The sequence below is a fragment of the Globicephala melas genome, chromosome 3 (assembly GCF_963455315.2).
Source record: "Globicephala melas chromosome 3, mGloMel1.2, whole genome shotgun sequence".
In the NCBI taxonomy this organism is placed as follows: Eukaryota; Metazoa; Chordata; class Mammalia; order Artiodactyla; family Delphinidae; genus Globicephala; species Globicephala melas.
The window spans coordinates 151,988,929-152,009,115 of NC_083316.1; the positions used below are offsets into that span (position 1 = coordinate 151,988,929).

Sequence of the window (20,187 nt, forward strand, 5' to 3'; positions counted from 1 at the left end):
TATCTAATGAAGAAGTCTAGGAGTGGCTGGGTAAATTTAGGAGTTTAGATCATTTTAGTCAGGAATCTCTGTCCATCTCAGTCCTGCTTTCTTGTGTTGGCTTCATTTGCACGCGTGTTCTCTCCCTGCATGTCCTTTCTGCAAATCCCCAAAGGACGGTAGAAAATGACCAGGATTGGGATTCTGACTGGGGTCAGAGGGTCATTCCTGAACCACACTGAGTAGCCAAGCCTGACTCATGAGATGACCTCAACAGCCAGAGGGCTGGGCCAAGCCAGCCAAACAAAATGGGCTAAGGGGGCAGAGGGCTGAAGCCTAGGTAGAAGAGCCTCCGTAGAGGTCAGCCCCTACAGGAGGAGGAATTCACATCTCCCGAGGTCCCCAAGTTAGGCATCCTCCATCCTTTATCTCATTTTGTCCTCACAACAAAACAGCCTGGTGGGGATGAAATCAAGGCTGCAGGGGGGTAAGTGACTAGTCCAGGATCATGCAGGGGATTGCCGCTGGGGTGTCACCAGCACTCAGGCTGTCTGACGCAGGGACACACACCAAGGAGGGCCTGGATGCTGTAGAAACCCCCACTGGGGAGCCAGGGCCCTCTCAGAGGAGGGCACATTGATGTGGCTACTCTGGGTTGGGGGGAGTTTGGGAATTTCTGCTAAAAATTAAAAACACACGGCATGTGACTCCAGCAGTGCCACTAGAGAATCACTCACTTCTGGGCACGTGGAGGCCCATCGCTGCAGGGTTGTCTATTGCCTGAAAACTGGCAAAAGTGGATAGGGGCGGGGGGTAGGGTAACACACACATGCTCTGCAATACCACACAGCAGATAAAGAATTGGGTACAGCATGTCCTGCCATGGAAGGTTCTCCAAGACAGTTTGGTAAGAGAATGCAGAGCAATGAACATGGCATGATACCTTTATATAAACCACAAACACACAGGCACTTATAAATGTACAGAAAAGAGAGAGAATGTTCTACAAGGATACATACCAAACTGACAGGGAGGTGGGAAGCAGAAGGGGTAGTGGCCAAAGGAGACTTTCACCTTTGCTTTAATTTTTTTTAAAGGATGCAATTAAAAATAATTATAATATCACAAAGAACTCCCCAAAGCCACTTCTTTGTCACTGCTGGCCTGCCATCCCTTTCTCCAGAAGTGGTACCCAACTCTTCCATTAGGGGCTTCAGCCCACTGCCCCCTCAGCCCATTTTGACTGGCTGGGTGTGTCCCTCTGCCACAATCCCCTTGTGATCTCCTCCCCATCATGCCCCCTGAAGCAGCCCTGAGCCCTCACTGTCCCAGCCTGGCCAGGCCCCAGCTACAAGGAAGGGGGCCAGGAGCACCAGCTGGTTAACCCCTGAGGCCATGTTTCAAAGTCACTGCACAGAGGTGGACTCCTGGGTGGTCGGGAAAGGTAGCAGAGCTGCTTCCCCTCATCCCACCAGGTGGGAAGCCCGGAGAGGAGTTGGCCTGTTCACCCAGCACCCAGTGTGAAGGAAGGGAGCGAACACACATCTGCTGACCACTCTGCAGCCTCCAACACCCCCATCCTACAGAGTTCACAGGCTGAGAGAGGAGGCGTGACTTCCTCAAGGACACCCGTGGGGCCCAACCCCATGTGGCTCCAAGCCTCTAAGAATCTGTCTCTTGTCCCCCCACCCACCTTAATAGCCTTGGGGTACAGGATGGGCGCAGGGCAAGAACAGGGCACACAGTGACCTTGGCTCTGGGCCAGCGTGGGGGCAGTTACGGGCATTGGCTGCTCACCTGGAGCTGGGCTGCAAGTGCTGATGCACTGTTCTCTGGGGACAGCCACCCCACCCCCAAGGGCGAGCACAGAGTGCACCCGGTAGGGGGCCTGGTCTGGTGATCAGGTGACTCAGACTTCTGGGGGATTAGAGGCTGGAATTCAGCTTCCACAGGGAAATGAAGGCCCAGATGGGGAGGAACACATATGGTTGGTTACAGTGAGTCAAATGTAGCCAGAGCTGGGCACAGGCCCGTACCACTGTACAACCACAGGGGTCGCCATTCATGTCCACCATGGTCCTGGGGGTGTCCAAGAAGAGCTAGGGACATGAACATGTGCATGTGTCCTGACTCCTGCAGGGAGGGACTGAGTGAGTGGTGCTCTGTGACCATCTCAACTCCTGTCTCCAGAGAACTGGCTTGGGGGTAAAGCGGAGACAGAAAGCCAAGGAGGTGAATGAGCGTCCTACCTGCAGTCCAGCCCAGAGTGCCAGCTGCTAGGACGAAGTGGCCAGCTAAGATTGGTGGACCGGGGTAACCCTACAAGCCGAGGAGGCCCCCATCTTCCTGCCCCATTGCCAAAGCACTGAAGGAACCCAGAACCCAGACCAAAAACCTGAAGCTTGGAGTGTGGAACTGGAGCTTGGAATCTGGAGAACAAAGCCTGGATCTGGGGCCTGAAGCACAGACCCAGAACCTGGAGGCAAGAGTCAGAAGCCCAACCTGGTGTCTGGAATCTGAAATTGAAGATTAGGGCTCAGAACCCAGAGCCCAGTGCCAAGAACCAGAGCTCCGAGCTTGACATCTGATGTCTAAAACTGAAGCCCGAGACTGGAACTCAGATACTGGAGCCCACTTGAGGCCAGAACCAGAGTGGGGACCCCAGAAATTGGAGACAAGCTCCAGGCCCAGAGCATGAAGGCCAGGACCTGAAGTCTGAAGCCAACCTCCGAGCTTCAGGTCTGGAACTCAGAAGCCAGAGCCTGGGACAACCAACTGGGAGTCCACAGTCTCCCGTTCAGGCCTGGTCCCTGAGGCCAGCAGGAAGGGCATAGGGCTGGGGCCATGTAAGGAAGGGAACTGCGGGGGAAGAGGTGATTTCTGAGAAAAGCCCAAAGCAGCCTCAGCTCTTTTGGCCACAGACTTTGGCCTTGTCAGTCAATGAGTGACCGGCACTTGGGCCACCAGGATTAATCATTACATGGGGCACTTATCCCCCAAACAAGGACAGGGCATCCTCAGGTCAGCCGCCCCTGCCCTGGACCCAGAGGATCTAATGTAGCCTTGGGCTACCCCTCTGGAAAGTGGGGCTCAGATGGGACAATGTCTCAGGGCCCTGCCTGATCTGTGCCAGGCAGCTCAGATCAAAATCCAGGCTCTCTAAGAGAGGACAGTCAAGAGGGCCAGGGGAGGGACTGCTCTGTTCCCAGAGGGAGGTGACAGGTGACCCCTACCGTGTCACTCAGCCTGCTGGTGAGAGTGGATGCTTTGACCACAGACACAGAGAGGATGCACCCATGTGTGCAATGCACACTCATGCTGTGTTGGTGTGCAGTTGTGCTGGCTGCATGCCGGGCAGGAATGTTGATGCCCATATTTCCGGTGTACAGCACCGTGCCGCCTCCGTGGGGCTTATATGTTGGTTGAATATTAAATAAACATATTGATGAGAAGAGGCACAAGTTTCTCAAACTGTGCTGATGGGAAACCCTGTTGTCATTAACCAGATCCCCTCAAAAAATCCAGGTCATGAACAGATGGTCTGGAATGTCAATTTTTCCTCCTTTGATTGTCGTTAAACTTTAGGTCCTGCAGAAAACTTACGTGCAGCAAATTGTGTGTATTTAAGGAGCAAATGGATCTTAACAGAGAATTGTAGAAAAGGAGAATAACTGGAGCTGGTTGTTCTCCCAGATTGCTGGTCCAGATTGTGGTCCAGATTGCTCCCTTTCTGGACCACACACTTGCTCTTGGGACCATTCTCTACTCCATTCAGCAATCATGCCGCTCCTGGAGAAATCCTTGTCGTCGGTGTGACGAAATTCAGTGTCTGTCAGCCTGTCCCATGCACGTTAGCCATGCTATCTCTGCTCCCACCTCCTTTTCCTTCCCCTCCTACAGCACTGCCCCGACTAGGCTCTCGAGGGCCACTAAATCCACTCTGTTCTCACGTTTCCTGACACCTCAGCAGCATTTGATCTTGCTGACCAGGGTATCTCTTTCAAAACATGGGCAACCCTGGCTTCTGGGGCATCTGCTTTTCTGCTCTTCCTCCCTATCCCTGCTGTGCCTCTTCCTGTGTCCTCCCTCAAATGTGGGTGCTCCTCTGGGCTTGGCTGGGTCTCTCCTCACTGTGCACACTCTCCCTGGGGGCACCTTCACCTGAGCCCACTCAGGCAGGAAGCCAAGTCACGCTGCGCCCTGAGGCTGTGACAGGATGCTGGTCTTTGGGCTAGCAGGGGTAGGATTTAAAAGGAAGAGGGGTGACATGGTGAGGTTTGCATTTTGGAAGGCTGGCTGGCTGCTTTTTTGGAGACTAGATTGAGGGGAGCCATCAGAGAGAAAGGCTACTACAATAACCCAGCTGAGAGATGGTGGCCAGACCGGGGAGGGGGCAAAAGGATTAGGGAGCTCCCAGAAAAGGAAAATTGGGAGAATTGGGGGATGAATTTGAGACCAAGAGGTAGAGAAGAAGCGTGTGTCAAAGATGCCTCCTCCATGTCTGGCTCCGTGTCTGGACCACATGCTGCTCACTGAGGTTGGAACATGCAAGAGGCCCCATTTGGGGAAAGGAGAACATCGCGTGCTTCAGACCCGCAGCTCCAACTGCTCGCGCCAGAGACACCTCAGACACAGTGGTACAGTTCAGTACAGACGGATCTTTGCATCTTCCCTCCAAAACTGCTCCTCCTCCTGGGTGCCTTTCTCAGTGTGAGACACCACCAGCCACCCAGGCTCCGGGCCCAGAGGTCTGGGGGAAGCCGTGGCCAGAGTGCAGGTGAGCAGACAGGGCAGGACTTACCATTCAGGGGAACACAGGGTCTGTCACAGACAGAGAGGAGGCAGGCCATGAGCAGGAGTGGGCTGAGATGAGCAGAGGGGCTGAAATGCTTGGGGTCTGGGGTGTGGCCACCTTCTCCACTGCTCTCAAGAGTCCCAAAGGCAGCTCTGGTCAGCTCCCAAGTCTCCATGCTTTTGCTAGGGCTGTGGCAGCCCCACTCCCCACAAAATATTTTTGCAAGTGGTGGAGATCCATAGCATTACATAATTGTTTCTCTTGCGATGCATTTGATTAATAACTGCCTCTCCCGCTAAACCCTGAGCTCCACGAGGGCAGGGAAGGTAGGCTTCAAAGCTGTCAAAGATCCAAACCTTATTAAAAAGGAGACACACCCCCAGCCCATAAGGAGTGCCTTGGATACCTCTGCTCCCGCCCGGGGTCTGACTGGAGCAGGCAGGGGAGAGGACGTACCCAGACAATCTCTGAGCCCATCAGCTCAAGGATGAATCCAACACAAGAACTCAGTAATAATTGCATTTCCCTGGATCAGCAATGCCCCTCCCACCCGTGCATGAATGCCAGTCTTACCCAAATCACTCCCTCCAGGTAGGAGAGGTTCTAGGACACCCAAGGGTTCACCATATAAATTAGGGTTCATGACAGAACGTGATGCAACCATTAAAAACAACATCTGTGCTGAGTGTAAAGACACAGGAAAAGGCTTATGTTATAATGTTAGATGAAAAAAAGCAAGATGCAATCTTCCAGAGACAATAAAATCCAAAGTAGATAGAAAAGGCACAGGGAAAAGGACAAAAGGCGGTGTTTTAAACAACACGGTGATGTTTTTGAGAAGCAGGATTGTCTTTATTTTCCTTTTTGATATGAATGGAGACCTTTCTAGCAAGCACTGCGTAGCTGATTCCCTGCCTTATTTCCCCAGAATCTTCCAGAACAAGCCATAAGACTATATGGCTTATTGTCCAAACCAGGGCACTTTGCAGAGTGAAAGGGGACTCTGGGCCAACAGTCATAAACCCGGACTTGGCCAGGCAAACCAGGACTTACAGTCACTCTCCTCAAAACCAATCCCAGCCGCACCTCCGCCCCCCCAACCCCTCTCTCCCCTGTGGGTTCTGTGGCCTAAACTACCACGGCCACAATGTGGTGGCGCTGGGATCCAAACCCAGGCTGGCCTGTTCTCTGCTCTTAGCCACTTCGACAGAGTCTGTTGTCTGTGTCGCCCTAAGATGTGTAAGATGTTGAGTAAGATTTGTAGCTCAGGGGACCCTGAGCAAACAGAGTAGCTGGTGAGCCAAGAGTTGTTGACCTGAAACAGGGCTGAGAATCTAGAGGAGATGGGGCCATTTCTTTGGCAGGGACACTTCAGCCATCCTGGAGACAGTGAAAAGGGCATGAGGGCATGAAGAGAACAAACATGCTGAGGGACTTTGTTCTAGGCACTGAGATGGGTCATTTATCTCATTGAATCCTACAACTCACTGAAAAATTCATGCTCATTGCCATTTTATAAGGGAAGGGACTAGGGCTCAGGGAGGTGAGTACTTAGAATCCCAGGCCGACTCAGGGACTGGACCATTTCTTGGATCAGGAGAGAAGCTGGCCTTGCAATCTTGGCTCAGCATGGAATAGGAACTCAACTACTGTGCTTAGAAATGGATGGATAGACACAAGGCTGGCTGGCTGGCTGGCTGGCTAGGTGGATGGATGGAAGGATGGATGGATGGATGGATGGATGGATGGATGGATGGATGGATGGGCCGATGGATGTTAGGTCACTCAGACAGTTGCCCAAGCTAGATCTTGAATGGAACTCACCACTCCTGGATCTGAGAAAATCTTAGTCCCTTAGAAGGGAAGCTCCCTTCTCATCTCTCTGTGAATATGGGCCCCAACTCAGGCTCCAAGGTCCTGTAAAGAGAAATAAGCTTCTCAAAGACTCCCTAAGACCCCTGTCTGGGTTTCAGGGACTCTACAACAGACCTCATGTTATCATCAACTTCCTGATCCAGAAGCCCAACTGTGATATATTTCCTCTCCCTCCCACCCTCCCAACACCAATTGTCCTGCCCAAGTATCCTTGGGATGCATCTTCTCCTCTCCATCCCTCTTCTTCCCACTTAGATTCAGACCTCATCCTCTCTCACCTGGACCATCTCATCACCCTTTTAACCGGTCTCTCTGCTTCCAGACTCACTCCCTTTGACACATCCGAACCCCACACACCTGGGACCATTCTAAAATGCAGACCAGGCCCTGCCCCATCTGGCCAGGGGCAGATTCTCTCAGGCTCACATCCTGGATCTGTGGTCTTGGACCCTCCACAATTCAGCGCTACATAGCTTCTCTGGGTTTGTCTTCTGTTGCTTCCTCCATCACACACTTCCTCTCCTCTAAATGCCCCTCAAGACACACAGAGAGACCCATAGACACTCAGATGCAAGGCAAGGCTGAAGGGTGTTTGTGTTACTCCTTGCAGAGTACTGTCAGGCCAAGAAGGAGGGAAAGGGGCCAGAGCCATGGAATCTCTGGGGACCCTGGGAATGAGGTGCCTGAGTGGCATCAGGGTCTCTGCCTGGGGGCATGGGATGCATCTGTGCCCTCCTTGCTGGGTCTGGGTCATGGTTCTAGCTGAGTATCTGTGTGGGGGAGGGGAGAGCCTGTCCACAGACTCCCCCTGCAGAGCTGACGATTAGCAATTAACCGGGAGGAATCTACGGGGGTGAGGTTAATTGGGGAACAGAGGGAGGGCAGCTAGGGTTCCAGGGACTTTGCCCTTGACCCGAGGGTATAAAGAAGAGGATCCCAGGTTCTCCTCAGGCCCCTAGGGCTTCCCTGAGCATCTGAGCAGGAGCTGAAACACAGAACACCAAGGTGAGTCCAGGGTCCCCACACCCCAACCCCATCCCCAACCCTTAGTAGGAAACAGGCACCTCACCTCTGTCCTTACTGTGCCTCTGTTTCCTGTCCCGTATAACATCTCAGTCCCAGCCCAGCCTGGCTCACTGCCCCAGAGTAAAACGGACTCATGCTCTTCCAGAGCTTGGAATTCAGCTCTGCATGCCCCACAACGTCACAGCCAGAGCCCTTGGAATAAGGTTGGGGGTGAAGGGTGGGGTGCTGAAGCAGACTGGGGCACTCCCACCCCAACAGCCGGGAACTCCTGTGGCAATTCAGGGGCAGCTAAAGCAAGTCAAGGGCTTCCCAGACTTGGGGACAGGATGGGGGCCCTCCTTAACTAAACAAGTCCTGGTCTGAGCCTCATTCATGACAGAAAGGCCCATCAGTGCTTGTTTATTGCTGGGGGCTAAGGGTGGATGGGGAAAGAAGTTCATTTGTGAGGATGAACCCCTGTGCCCCAGGGGCACTCTCGTGACACCTGTATCTGTCATTAGAACACTTGCTCCCATTGCCATGTTCCATCTATTTGAGGGATTATTTCATTGACATCTGATTCTCCACTAGACTTTGAGCTTCCTGGGGGAAGGAGCTGCATCTGTACTTAGCCAGCTGTACCCCAGCATCAAGCTCAGTGCCTTAGATAGAGTAGATGCTCAATAAATACTTGCTGAATGAATGAGTGAATGAATCCCCAAATCTGTGCTGAGATCTGAGTGTGCAGCTCTGGGGGTGTGTGTGTGGGGTTGGAGGGTGAGCTTCGCTGGAGGTATGTTTGTGATCACACACCATGGGTGTTTGCGCACGTGAGTGTATGGGTGTGGGTGTGGAGGGATGGGTGTGTGAGTGTGTGTGAGTTTCCAGGACACAGCAGTTCTCACTCAGTGTTGCTGTGCCCCTGATGTGCAGGGCCCACAGTGTGTACCCAGGATGATGTCCTACGGAGAGAGGCTGGAGAGCCGGGCTGTCTCCCCACTCCCAGTCTGTGGGGGGCACATGACGTGTGGGGCGGCGTTTGCCTATGTGCCCAGCCCACAGGGTGAGTGCTGCTCCCACCCCTGGACGCTGCTTGCCCTCAGTTGCCCACGTCCTGCCCCGGTGGGGAGGCCTCCACCCCTCTGCCCACCCCTCCCAACCTCCCCAGGACCTGGGGCCTCAGGGAACTGCTGACCAGCCTCGCTCCCCAGTCCTGCACAGGATTCCAGGGACCTCAGCCTATGCCTTCCCCAGCCTGGGCCCCATGGCCCTCGCCGAGCAAGGCTGCCCCTACGGAGAGGTTCTGGAGCACCATGACCCGCTGCCTGCCAAGCTGGCCCAGGAGGATGAGCAGAAGCCAGGTGGGCCTGGGTCGGGGTGGCAGGGGTGTCGGCAGTCACTGGCAGAGCCCTCCAGCCACTGTGCTCATGACTGGCCCCTCTCCAGAGCCTGGGTTGGCCCAGAAGCTGTGCCGGGCTGGCTTGACGCTCCTCAAGGTACCACTGATGCTCGTCTTCCTCTACCTCTTCGTCTGCTCCCTGGACGTGCTCAGCTCAGCCTTCCAGCTGGCCGGAGGTAGGGGAACAGAACCAGAGGAATTATAGAAACAGAACCTGCAGGAGATATATAGAGATCTATGATTTATTGCAAGGAATTGGCTTACGTGATTGTGAAGCACGCTGGGCCTCTTGGGCAGAAGCCAATACTGCAGTGCACAGGTGGAATTTCTCCTTCCCCAGGGAAGCCTCAGGGGAGAGGTAGGGCGGAGGGGAGGGGACCAGGGAAGGGTTTTGAAGGGTCTCGGACAACGCTGGCTCATGCTCCCCAGGGAAGGTGGCTGGCGACATCTTCAAGGACAATGCCATCCTGTCCAACCCGGTGGCGGCGCTGGTGGTGGGGATCCTCGTGACCGTGCTGGTGCAGAGCTCCAGCACCTCCACATCCATCGTGGTCAGCATGGTCTCCTCCGGCTGTGAGTAAGCCCACCAGGGCCAGGGAAGGAGTTGGGGGCTGGGATGCTGGACGCGCGGCTGGGGTGGGAAGAGCAGGAGTGGGGGCAGGGGCCGCGGGCAATGGGCAGCTCTGGTGTCTCCCACTTTGTTCTCCAAAGCATGGCCTGGAGTCTCAGCCAGGAGGGTCGCCCCAGGAGCTGGGAAGGGTGGCAACTAGGGAGTACAGCCTCAGGAAGGCTTCATGTCACCACACAGTCACTCATTCCATCAATCAAGGGAACAGAACCAGAGGAATTAGAGAAACAGAACCTGCGTGAGATATATAGAGATCTATAATTTATTGCAAAGAATTGGCTTACGTGATTGTGAGGCAGGCTGGGCCTCTTGGGCAGAAGCCAATACTGCAGTGCATAGGTGGAATTTCTTCTTCCCCAGGGAAGCTTCAGTTTTGCTCTTAGGGCCTTTAATCTCATGAGATGAGGCCCACCCAGATTATTGAGGTTAATCTTTTCTCAAGGTCAATTGATGGTTGAGGCAAATCCATCCACAAAACACCTTCACAGCAACATCTAGGTTAGTGTTGGACTGAATAACTGGGTACTAGCCAAGCTGACACATGAAAGTGACATCACACTTGTGTACACATGTGCACACACAAGCACAGAGACACATTTGAATTTAGGACCCGTGCCCTCGTGGACATGCACCCACACACTCGTTCACATATACACAGGTGCAGTACACATATGTGAACATCAGTTCACATGTACGCACACATGTAAACACACAGCATGTGCCCCCATGTACCTGTGATGCTGAGGCCGAGCAGAGTCAGCAGCATGGCAGGAATGCCTGCTGGGGGCTGGGATGAGGGCAGTGGGTCTGACAGGAGAGGTTGTGGGGCAGGAGCTGGGTGGCCCTTAACCAGTTAGTTAAGAGGCGCCCTCTTCTACCAGTGCTGGAGGTAAGCTCTGCCATCCCCATCATCATGGGCTCCAACATCGGCACCTCCGTCACCAACACCATCGTGGCCCTGATGCAGGCGGGGGACAGGACTGACTTCCGGCGGTGAGGGGGTGGAGCAGTGAGGGGCCTGTCCTTGTCGGGGGAGGGTGGTCCCAGACACCAGGAGCCCCCAGTCTGAGTGCATCCTGGCTCCAGCCTGCCCTGCAACGTGGCCTCCCTGCCCAGGGCTTTCGCGGGGGCCACAGTGCACGACTGCTTTAACTGGCTGTCAGTTCTGGTCCTGCTACCCCTGGAGGCTGCCACCGGGTACCTGCACCACATCACTCGACTTGTGGTGGCCTCCTTCAACATCCGCGGCGGCCACGATGCCCCTGACCTGCTCAAGATCATCACAGAGCCCTTCACTAAGCTCATCATTCAGGTGGAGGCAGGGCTGTCATGGGGTGGGGGCTGGGGGACTGTAGGACCCCACCCTCACTCCCCCCTCCCACACCTTACCCACAGCTGGACAAGTCCGTGATTACCAGCATTGCCACGGGGGATGAGTCCCTGAGAAATCACAGTCTCATCCGGATCTGGTGCCACCCAAACCCCATGGAGGTGAGTCCCAGGTCTGGCTTCAGTGAGAAGACTCCTTCTCCAGACAGCTGACTGCCAGTGTCGTCTGTTCAAAAGCTCTATGTAGACCTAGGGGATCATTTACCCTGGGAGGACAAACATGGGGCACTTTTGCGGTGATACTGTGCCTAGGGCAGATGTTGCTACACCCTGCCAGCCTCACACCAGCTTCAGGCAGCCATTGCCAATCAATTAGAGCTAGCATGTCATCGATCCAGCCCAGAGATTGGTTCTCAAAGTGTGGACCAGTGGCACACATACCACCTGGGAACCCATTAGAGATGCAAACTATCCGGCCCTTTCCTAGACCCACTAAATCAGAAAAAATCAGGTGGAGCCCAGCAGCCTACATTTCAACAAGCCCTCTAGGCCTGTTCCATGCTCAAGTTGAAGAACCACTGATATGGCTCAACCCTGTCATTTCATAAGTAGAGAAATTGGCTCCAAGGGGCTAAGAAACTCTCCAGAGCTTGTCCTACCGCTTCAGGGCCCCAAGCGCAGGTCTTGCAATCTAGGGCTCTCTCTTCTCCCGGGTGCCAGGGGGGTTAACGACTCACTTCTGCCGTGTTTGGGGGCCCAGGTAATGTGCGGAGATGGGCGGGGAGGGAGTGCTATAAGGATGCCTGGGAAAAATAGGACCAACAGGAAACTGGTCCAGGAGCAGGACAAGTGGGCCATGGAGACCTCACTGGAGACACAACAGCCACTTGTACTGATATTGGGCTCCTTCCCCTGGAGACTCCCACAGGCCGGTGTCTCTTTGTCCTGCTGCACTCTTCCTGCTGCTTTCTGGCTTCTAATGCCTGGAATGAGGCTCCGTTTGGATCAGTTGGACACTCATGGACCAGCCATTACACCAGGCTAACATGGAAGCTAACTATTAGCACACTTTCTCACTCAGCCATAAAAAGGAAAATGCTTCATCAAAACCATAATCCACAGTATTTGCTCCCCCTTGATTATGACATACAAGAAGTAACACCATTTAGAATGAAAGACAAGGAAACCGGAAGCCCAGCACACCCTCTTCACTTGCTACTTGATGTTCCCAGACTTTATCCCAGTGTGAACAGAGAACATTCTTTCAACTGGCCCTGCAATGTTCCTTTGCATCTGAGTGGCACACAGCTCCAGCTCAGTCCTTCTGAGTGTTCAAGGCAGTTTGACATCAAAAAGCCCATGCAGACAGCTTTCACGCTGGCTTTGTGACCCCTCTAACACATCTCTCCTTCTCATGAGCACTCTGGGCCCTCTCCAAGCTCTCTGAATGGCCAAAATCCCCTCTGCTTCACAGCAAAACCTGAAAGAGACCAAAGTCACACACTTTGAACTTCACAGAAAGCAAGCTGTGGAAGGGAGCTCCTCAGCCGTGGCGATTCTCGAGTCCTCTGAAATCCCTGCTGCCTGCCTGCAGCTGCATTCACCTGGTCTCCCCTTGAAGGATGCACCGGCAAATGTAGCTCTCACCCAATGGAATCCTCAGTGATGCTGGTCCTGAGGCCAAGGGACTGGAAGCAACCCACCCAAGTTCACTGGGCTGGGGCTGTCCTCACTGGTGCCTCCGCTGAGCCTGCTACCACTCGCCTGAGCACTGTTTTCTCGTCCCAGCTCTCCCGGGAAACCTTCCCTTGAGAGCAGGGTCCAGACTGGATTTCCTTGGCTTGGAGAGTAGCTGGGGGTGGGATGTGAGCTCCCTGTTCTGGCCCTCTCTCTGGGACAGTCCCCTTTGGAAAGTGGCTCACTCAGCCACGTGCACTGGCAGCTCCTGCACTGAAGACTCACGTTTTTCCTCTGGCCACCGAGTCTCCTGTGGCCCCTTCCAACCTGTTCTCATTGCTTCCAGCTTTCACCAAGCTAGGCCCAACCTCGCCTAAGCCAGCCTCCAGGGCACCTATGTGACTGACAGTCTGGGGTTTTCCAGATGGTGAAAGAAAAACCAGAGGCAGTGTTTGTTAGCATCCTAACAATTCTTGATGTTCCAGGGTCCTGACACTGTCCTGGGAATTACCTTCTTGTGTGGTCACAGTGTGGATTGTCAACCCTATGTACCTGGTTTAAACCAGCTTCTTTTGAGGACTTGCATCCTGGGAGACAGGGATTGTCACAACCCCATTTTAAACAGGTTCAGACAGGCTTGTCCAAGTCTATGTGATTGAGGTAGGACAAAAATCCTGGTGGAATCTGGAGCCCACACTCTTGACTCTCCATTTCGCTGTCCCTTCCAGATGTATATCCCACCATAGGTATCCATTTCCCACTCTGCCTATCAGGCGTGAATGCCACCAGGTGACCACAGCCACTTGAGAACCTCCAGGGGTGGTAGGTGTGGCCGTAAAAAAAATCAATTCTCCTCTTTGCCACCAGATGGCGCTGCTAGCAGAGCACTCACGCTCTGCTTCCAGAAAAGCAAAGACCCTAAAACACCTCTTCTCCTGGAGGGGAGACTACTGCGCACACCCACATCCTGCACGGTTTTCCCCAGGGGAAGGATTCTTGGAGCCCACATCCCTCTGTGAGCTTAATCATATGCTTCAGTTCCCAGAGGTGTCTCCTGAATTTGGGTTGTCTCTGCAAGCACATAAATCCCAAACTCTTTCTTCCCAGATTCCTCACAACTAGCCCCTGGGGAGAAGTGGGCAGCCTTATGGACCTCATGCTTCAGACAAAGAAACTGAGGCTTAGAGAGGTTATGTGTTTTGTCCAGTGTCACACAGCAGGGAGTGCTCAGCTGGGGTTGAGCCCAGGGCTAAGGCACCCCCTCCACATGCCCCTCCCTCTCCTCCACCCCCACCTACCCCAGGCCCAGGAGGGATGGGCATATCCTGGGGCTATGCCCCAGACCCTGGGCCTGGCAGCTCTTTATCTAGGCTGGAGCTCCCACCTTCCCCTCTGCTGGCCAGGGAAACCCCAGGGCCTGCTCCTTTCCCTCCCGTCTCTGCCCACCCAGCCTGGCAATGCAGTTGACCCCCTCTCTGCCACTCTTGCTGCCTCCACACTCCTCTCTTGCACTTTAGGGTCTCTGGACTGGCCCTTTGAGCTCAGCCAGGGCCACATAACCCCAGGCAGGAAGGTCAAGTTTCCAAACCTCAGAAGTCCTAGCCCCCAGCCTTGCCCTGCCCCGACATTGTCAGCACTGAGTGGGACCCCAGTGGAGCTCCTCTCCTCCTCTTCCAGCCTCCCCAGGTCCCAGAGAACCCTCCCCCAAGAGACCCCTAGACCCAGTGCAGTGCAGGATGGTCCACCAAGTTCCTTCCCAGCAGGGCCAGGATCTTCAGGCATGTCTGCAGGAGCCATTGATCCTGACCTAGGAAGTCAACCCGTACTCATACACCATGTGATACTAGATAGGCCCAGGGAAGGAGGGGGTCTAATCCTTATTTGGAGGCACAATTTATTGAAGGCTTGTCATGATCTAAGCCCTGTCGTGAGTGCTTCACACATATTTCCTCCTGTAACCTTTGCAACAGCTCTTTTCTTTTCCTGCTTTAGAGAAAACAGGCTCAGTGAGGCGGCATGACTTGCACAAGGTAGCTGAGATAAAAGCAGGATTTGAACTCAGATCTGCCAGACAGCAAACACCCGGCTGTCTCCCAGTTACCACCACTTTCCCAGCCGGCTTTTCCAATCAAGCCCATCAGAGACTATTTTCTCCTGGTTTCTCGGCCTGCAATTCTGGCCCAGGCTTGAGGATGCCCCAGGGCCCTGGTATGGCCAACTGGGTACACAGAGGAGCACGCTGCCCCCCTCAAGGGAGTACATGCCATTAAAATAAACCCCGATTTAAAGTCAGGTGCCATAAATGGTTCTTATCTCTAACACACATTTTTTTTTAAATGACACAGATTAGAATAAAACATAAAGGAGCTGTAAATCCAAGTGCCAGCACCACGCCTGAGCCCTTACCCTCAGCACCCAGGAAGGTCAGAGGGGTGTGAGATGGAGACCCCACAGGGGGAATGGGACCAGGGTCCATATCAGCTCCCAGAGGAGGCAGATGGTGGTGACGGGGAGAAGCTGTGACTCTTTCATTTTGCCTGGGGCCCAAGGAGTAAGGGCCCCTTTCTGCCGCTCAAGTCCTCCTTTGTGACATGGCTTCTTCCTAGCCAAGCCTGGCCCACTCTCTACTTTCACTGATGGGACCCTGGGGGAAAGGTAAGGAGCCCAGGTTGCATTTTTAAAAAGAACTCCTTAGGGAATTCCCTGGCAGTCCAGTGGTTAGGACCCCGCGCTTTCACTGCTAGGGGCCTGGGTTTGATCCCTGGTCGGGGAACTGAGATCCCACAGGCTGTGCCAAGGAAAAGAAAAAAACTCCTTAACCCAAGAAGGCTACGAATGAGCGGTTCCAGACTGGCCAGACTGGCCTTCACAGAATTGTAAAGTATGTCTTAAAGTGGTTGCCAACATTTACAGATTGGGAGATTTTATCTAAACCTTCAGAGTTGTGGTTTCTCTTGTAGAATCAGGCTCTTTGGCTAAGCTGGGCTAAATCCCTGGACAGTGACAGTGTCCTGGAGCTGAGTAGCTGCTGTCCCTTTAGGCCCAGGACACTCCCCACCACCCCCACACAAGGCTGAGCCCCTCACTTAGGCTACCTGCTTGTCCTGGGCCTTCTGATTTAAGGGCCCTCTCCAGGAACCCCCTCCTCTTCACCGATAGTAGGTGGGGCCCTCTGCTCCACCCCCTCCAGATAAGGAATTGAGCAAGAGGAAAACAGAACGTGGACTACGTGCCTGAGGGGAGAGGACAGGGCAAGGATGCTGGTGAAGAGGAGGCCCTGAGACAGGGATTGATAATAAAAGATGGGGAAGGGAGAGTTTTCAGAAGAAGTGGGCCATGGTCAGCAGCCTCCAATGCCAAGGAGAGGTAGAAGAAAACATGGACAAGACACCATCAGATCAGGAGGCCCCTGCGGGCCCCCGTGAGAGCCAGATCAGTGGGTTGATGGGGCTGAATATTCTGAGGGCCGACTACAGCCAGATTCTCCTGTGGCAGATATTTTCAACTCCATTTCATCATTGGAGGAAACAGACTCAGAGAGGGCAAGCAAAGCATTCAGGGGCATGTAGTCAAGAGGACCATCTGGGGCTTCCCTGGTGGCGCAGTGGTTGAGAGTCCGCCTGCCAATGCAGGGGACACAGGTTTGTGCCCCGGTCCGGGAAGATCCCACATGCCACGGAGCGGCTGGGCCCGTGAGCCATGGCCGCTGAGCCTGTGTGTCTGGAGCCTGTGCTCCGCAATGGGAGAGGCCACAACAGTGAGCAGCCCGCGTACCGCAAAAAAAAAAAAAAAAGAGGACCATCTGTATCCCCTCCATCCCCCATCTCTCCCTAACCCCTACCTTAGCCCCCATCCCAGGCTGCATTTTCCTGAATTCTCTAAGTCACTCTCCTCTTAATCTAGGTTCCCTCCCGCAGGCCCAGGGCAGAGGCCAGTACCAGCCAGATGCTCGGAAATGCCACCATGGAGAAATGTGAGTACCTGCAGCGTGGGAGATGTCTGGCATGGCAGGGCAGAGTCTGGCAGAGGCAGAGCCATCTCCCACCTGGCCACTGCTGCTTCCAGCCCCAGAAGGACAGCTGTCAGCCAGCCCAGCTCTTGGGCTTGGGTCTGGCCCTGCTCTAGAGGTTGAAGAGACATGAGGCAAGGCCTTTGGCTCTGAGCCCAAGAGGGTGGCAAAGGTTGGGGGCTAGGAGCTGGATTGAGGGGGTCAGCTCTCAGAAGCTTGATACCACTACCACCACCCTCCCGCAGGCAGCCACATTTTCGTGGACACAGGCCTGCCTGACCTGGCTGTGGGGCTTATTCTGCTGGCTGGCTCCCTGGTGCTCCTGTGCACCTGCCTCATCCTCCTCGTCAAGATGCTCAACTCTCTGCTCAAGGGCCAGGTGGCCAAGGTCATTCAGATGATTATCAACACTGGTGAGCCTCGAGCAGTGGGTGGGCAGGCCCCAGGATGGGCCCTTCTGGATCTTGCTGAGTCCTGCCACTGCCTTGGTGTATGATCTGGGTAAAGCCCTACCATCTCTGAGCCTCAGTTTCCCCATGTGAACAAAGAAGAGATTGGACGAGGTGATTTTTGAGGCCCCTGAGGTGCTGACAGCTGGGGATCTGTGGCTGCTTCCAGCTGTGGTTCCATTCTAGCAGGTGGCTCCAAAGAGATTCTCAGAGGCCATTGTTTGATTCAGTTAATAGTCATTAAGCCCCTACTGTATGCCAAGCATGGCCTGGTGCCAGGGATACAGAGGTGAGCCACACAGAGATGGCTCCTGCCCTCAGGGGGCTCACAGCCCAGAGGGAGAGACAAGCAATAAAAAAGTGATCGAGGGGGGATAAATTCAGACAGAGCAGTAACTGCCAAGGAGAAAGCAAAACACAGCAAATAGAATATGGAAGAGGCTGCTTTTGATGGGTGGTCAGTGGCTTCTGTGCAGAGGTGACATTTGAGCAGGGACCTAAATGTGGAGCAGTCAGATGTGGCTGAAGAGCTTTTTGGGTAGAGGGAACCTACCCGAAAGTGCAAAGGCTCCAAGGCAGGACTCAGCTGGGCAGGACTGTGGCACAAAAAGGTGGCCAGCAGTGTGGTGGGAGCTCAGTGAGGTGGAGAGAGGTAGGGAGAGGTCAGCGAGGTAACAGGGACAGAGCAGGTCCCAGGCTGCACTCAGAGCCTAGACTTTATCCAGGCTAATAGGGGCACTTGGGGGTTTGGGCAGGGCAGTGATACCATCTGACTTTCATTTAAGCCTCATTTTGAGCTTTTGGGACACTGCCTGGCACTGGCAAAGGCAGCATGACAAACGCCGGAATAAGGGGCATCCATGGATCTATGGGAGCTCAGAGGAGGGAGAAGCAAAGTCTGCCCAGGGGCTGGGGTCAGGGAGAGCTTTCCAGTGGCAGTGATATCCACGCTGAGTCCCGAGGATGAATATTTAGGAGTGAGGAGAATGTCCCAGGCAGAGGGAACAAGGGAGCAAAAGCATGATAGAAGCAGGCTGAGAAGGGCCTTTAATCCAAGATCAAAGAGGACCAGGAAAAGCCACCGCAGTCGAGCAGGGGACTGACAAGGTCCCACTTGGAAGCTGACATGGATTCCTCCTCCCAAAGGAAAGTCCCCGCCCCCTCCCAATGCCCTCCCACTGACCCTACTGGGACCGTTTGCTCGCAGACTTTCCCACCCCCTTCACCTGGGCCACAGGCTACTTTGCCATGGTGGTGGGCGCTGGCATGACCTTCGTTGTCCAAAGCAGTTCTGTATTCACCTCGGCCATCACCCCACTCATCGGTAAGTCCCTACGCCGAGGCAGGGTCAGGTGGGGCAGGGCTGACAGGAAAAGGGCTAAAGGAAGGAGCTGGGGAGACCATGTCCTCTCCTCTACCCCCAGGCCTGGGTGTGATCAGCCTTGAGCGCGCCTACCCACTCACACTGGGCGCCAACATCGGCACCACCACCACGGCCATCCTGGCTGCACTGGCCAGCCCCCGGGAGAAGCTGTCCAGTGCTTTCCAGGTGCGCTTGGGAGAGTAACCCTGGCCAGAGGCAGGACAGGGCTAGGACTGGTGCCTGGAGCCTGACCCAACGTAGGACAACACGTGCAAATTAGTTTTTGACTGCCTACTACGGGCCACCTGCTATGCCAGACTCTATGGGAACCATACGGGCAAAGTATACCTGGTGCTGCCCTCAAGACCTTAGTGTCTAACAGGGGAGAGACATTACTGAGAGCCACACCAATCAAACAAGAGTGAGAGGGATTTGTACTCTGAGGAAGGGGTGCTGGCTCAGTTTGGGGATCAAGGACTGGGGGGGCAGACAGCAAAGGGGTTGCTGTTCTAGGAGCAAAGGAGTAACTGATAAGCCAGGATGTTGCCCACTCAGAAGGCCAGAGCTCCTGAGCCAGAAACTGATGTGAATCTTTTAGCTACTGGATCTGGGCAGGATCTGCTGGGGAATTCCTGAGAGGGAGATCAGTGGGGGAAATGTGGAGAGTTCAGGGCAGCAGTTATTTACCTACTGGTCCAGAAGTGTTTCAGTATTTTACTGGGGGAATGTCAGCCCTAAGTGCTGACTTTCCTGCTGCCCAGACCCTGTAGGGCCACTGTTATCTATCCTGACTCAGGAGCTGGCACCCCTGCCCACCTCCACCCCTCCGCCCTCTCCCCTGCAGATTGCCCTCTGCCACTTCTTCTTCAACATCTCAGGCATCCTGCTGTGGTACCCAGTGCCCTGCACGCGCCTGCCCATCCGCATGGCCAAGGCGTTGGGCAAACGCACTGCGAAGTACCGCTGGTTCGCCGTCCTCTACCTCCTCCTGTGCTTCCTGCTGCTGCCGTCGCTGGTGTTTGGCATCTCCATGGCAGGCTGGCAGGCCATGGTAGGTGTGGGCACACCCTTTGGGGCCCTGCTGGCCTTCGTGGTACTTGTCAGCATGCTGCAGAGTCGCAGCCCCGGGCGCCTGCCCAAGTGGCTGCAGACATGGGACTTCCTGCCCCACTGGATGCACTCCCTGCAGCCCCTGGACCACCTCATCACCCGCGCTACCTTGTGCTGTGCCAGGCCCGAGCCCCGCTCACCCCCGCTGCCTGCCAGGGTCTTCCTGGAGGAGCTGCCCCCTGCCACACCCTCCCCCCGCCTCGCGATGCCCAATCACCACAACGCCACCCGTCTCTAGGCTCCAGCCCAGACTGCTGCCTGGAGTCAGGAAATGCCTGTGCCTGGTGCCCGGGGTAGAAGGGCAGAGGGGTGTGTCTGTGTACTCTGGGCATGCACCTGTCCTTGCACAGGTCCTCAGAGGTCTGGGCTTTTGTAACTGAGAGACAGTGTTATGTGCACATGTGGGCATGTTGGGGTGAGCCTGTGTGACAGCCTGCATATGCGTACTGATGCACCTGGGGGTGGAGTGAGGGGGTGCGTGCCAACTGCATGTTACTTGGGTATGGTTTGAGTCCTTTGCACATGTGTTTGGAGACCTGCACTGTGTCCTTGTGCACACACAACTCTGA

The 20,187-nt window shown here is 54.6% G+C and overlaps 1 protein-coding gene across 1 annotated transcript; it reads left to right on the forward strand.

Moving 5' to 3' along the window:
- Window positions 1–8,608: 8,608 nt before the first annotated feature.
- SLC34A1 (solute carrier family 34 member 1) lies at window positions 8,609–19,856 on the forward strand. Its single transcript, XM_030846819.2, has 12 exons — window positions 8,609–8,717; window positions 8,866–9,015; window positions 9,101–9,229; window positions 9,483–9,626; window positions 10,563–10,674; window positions 10,798–10,993; window positions 11,077–11,172; window positions 16,591–16,660; window positions 16,942–17,109; window positions 18,353–18,469; window positions 18,570–18,694; window positions 19,353–19,856. Exons 1-12 carry the CDS (start codon window positions 8,609–8,611, stop codon window positions 19,854–19,856), a joined length of 1,920 nt encoding a protein of 639 aa, XP_030702679.1.
- Window positions 19,857–20,187: the final 331 nt, after the last annotated feature.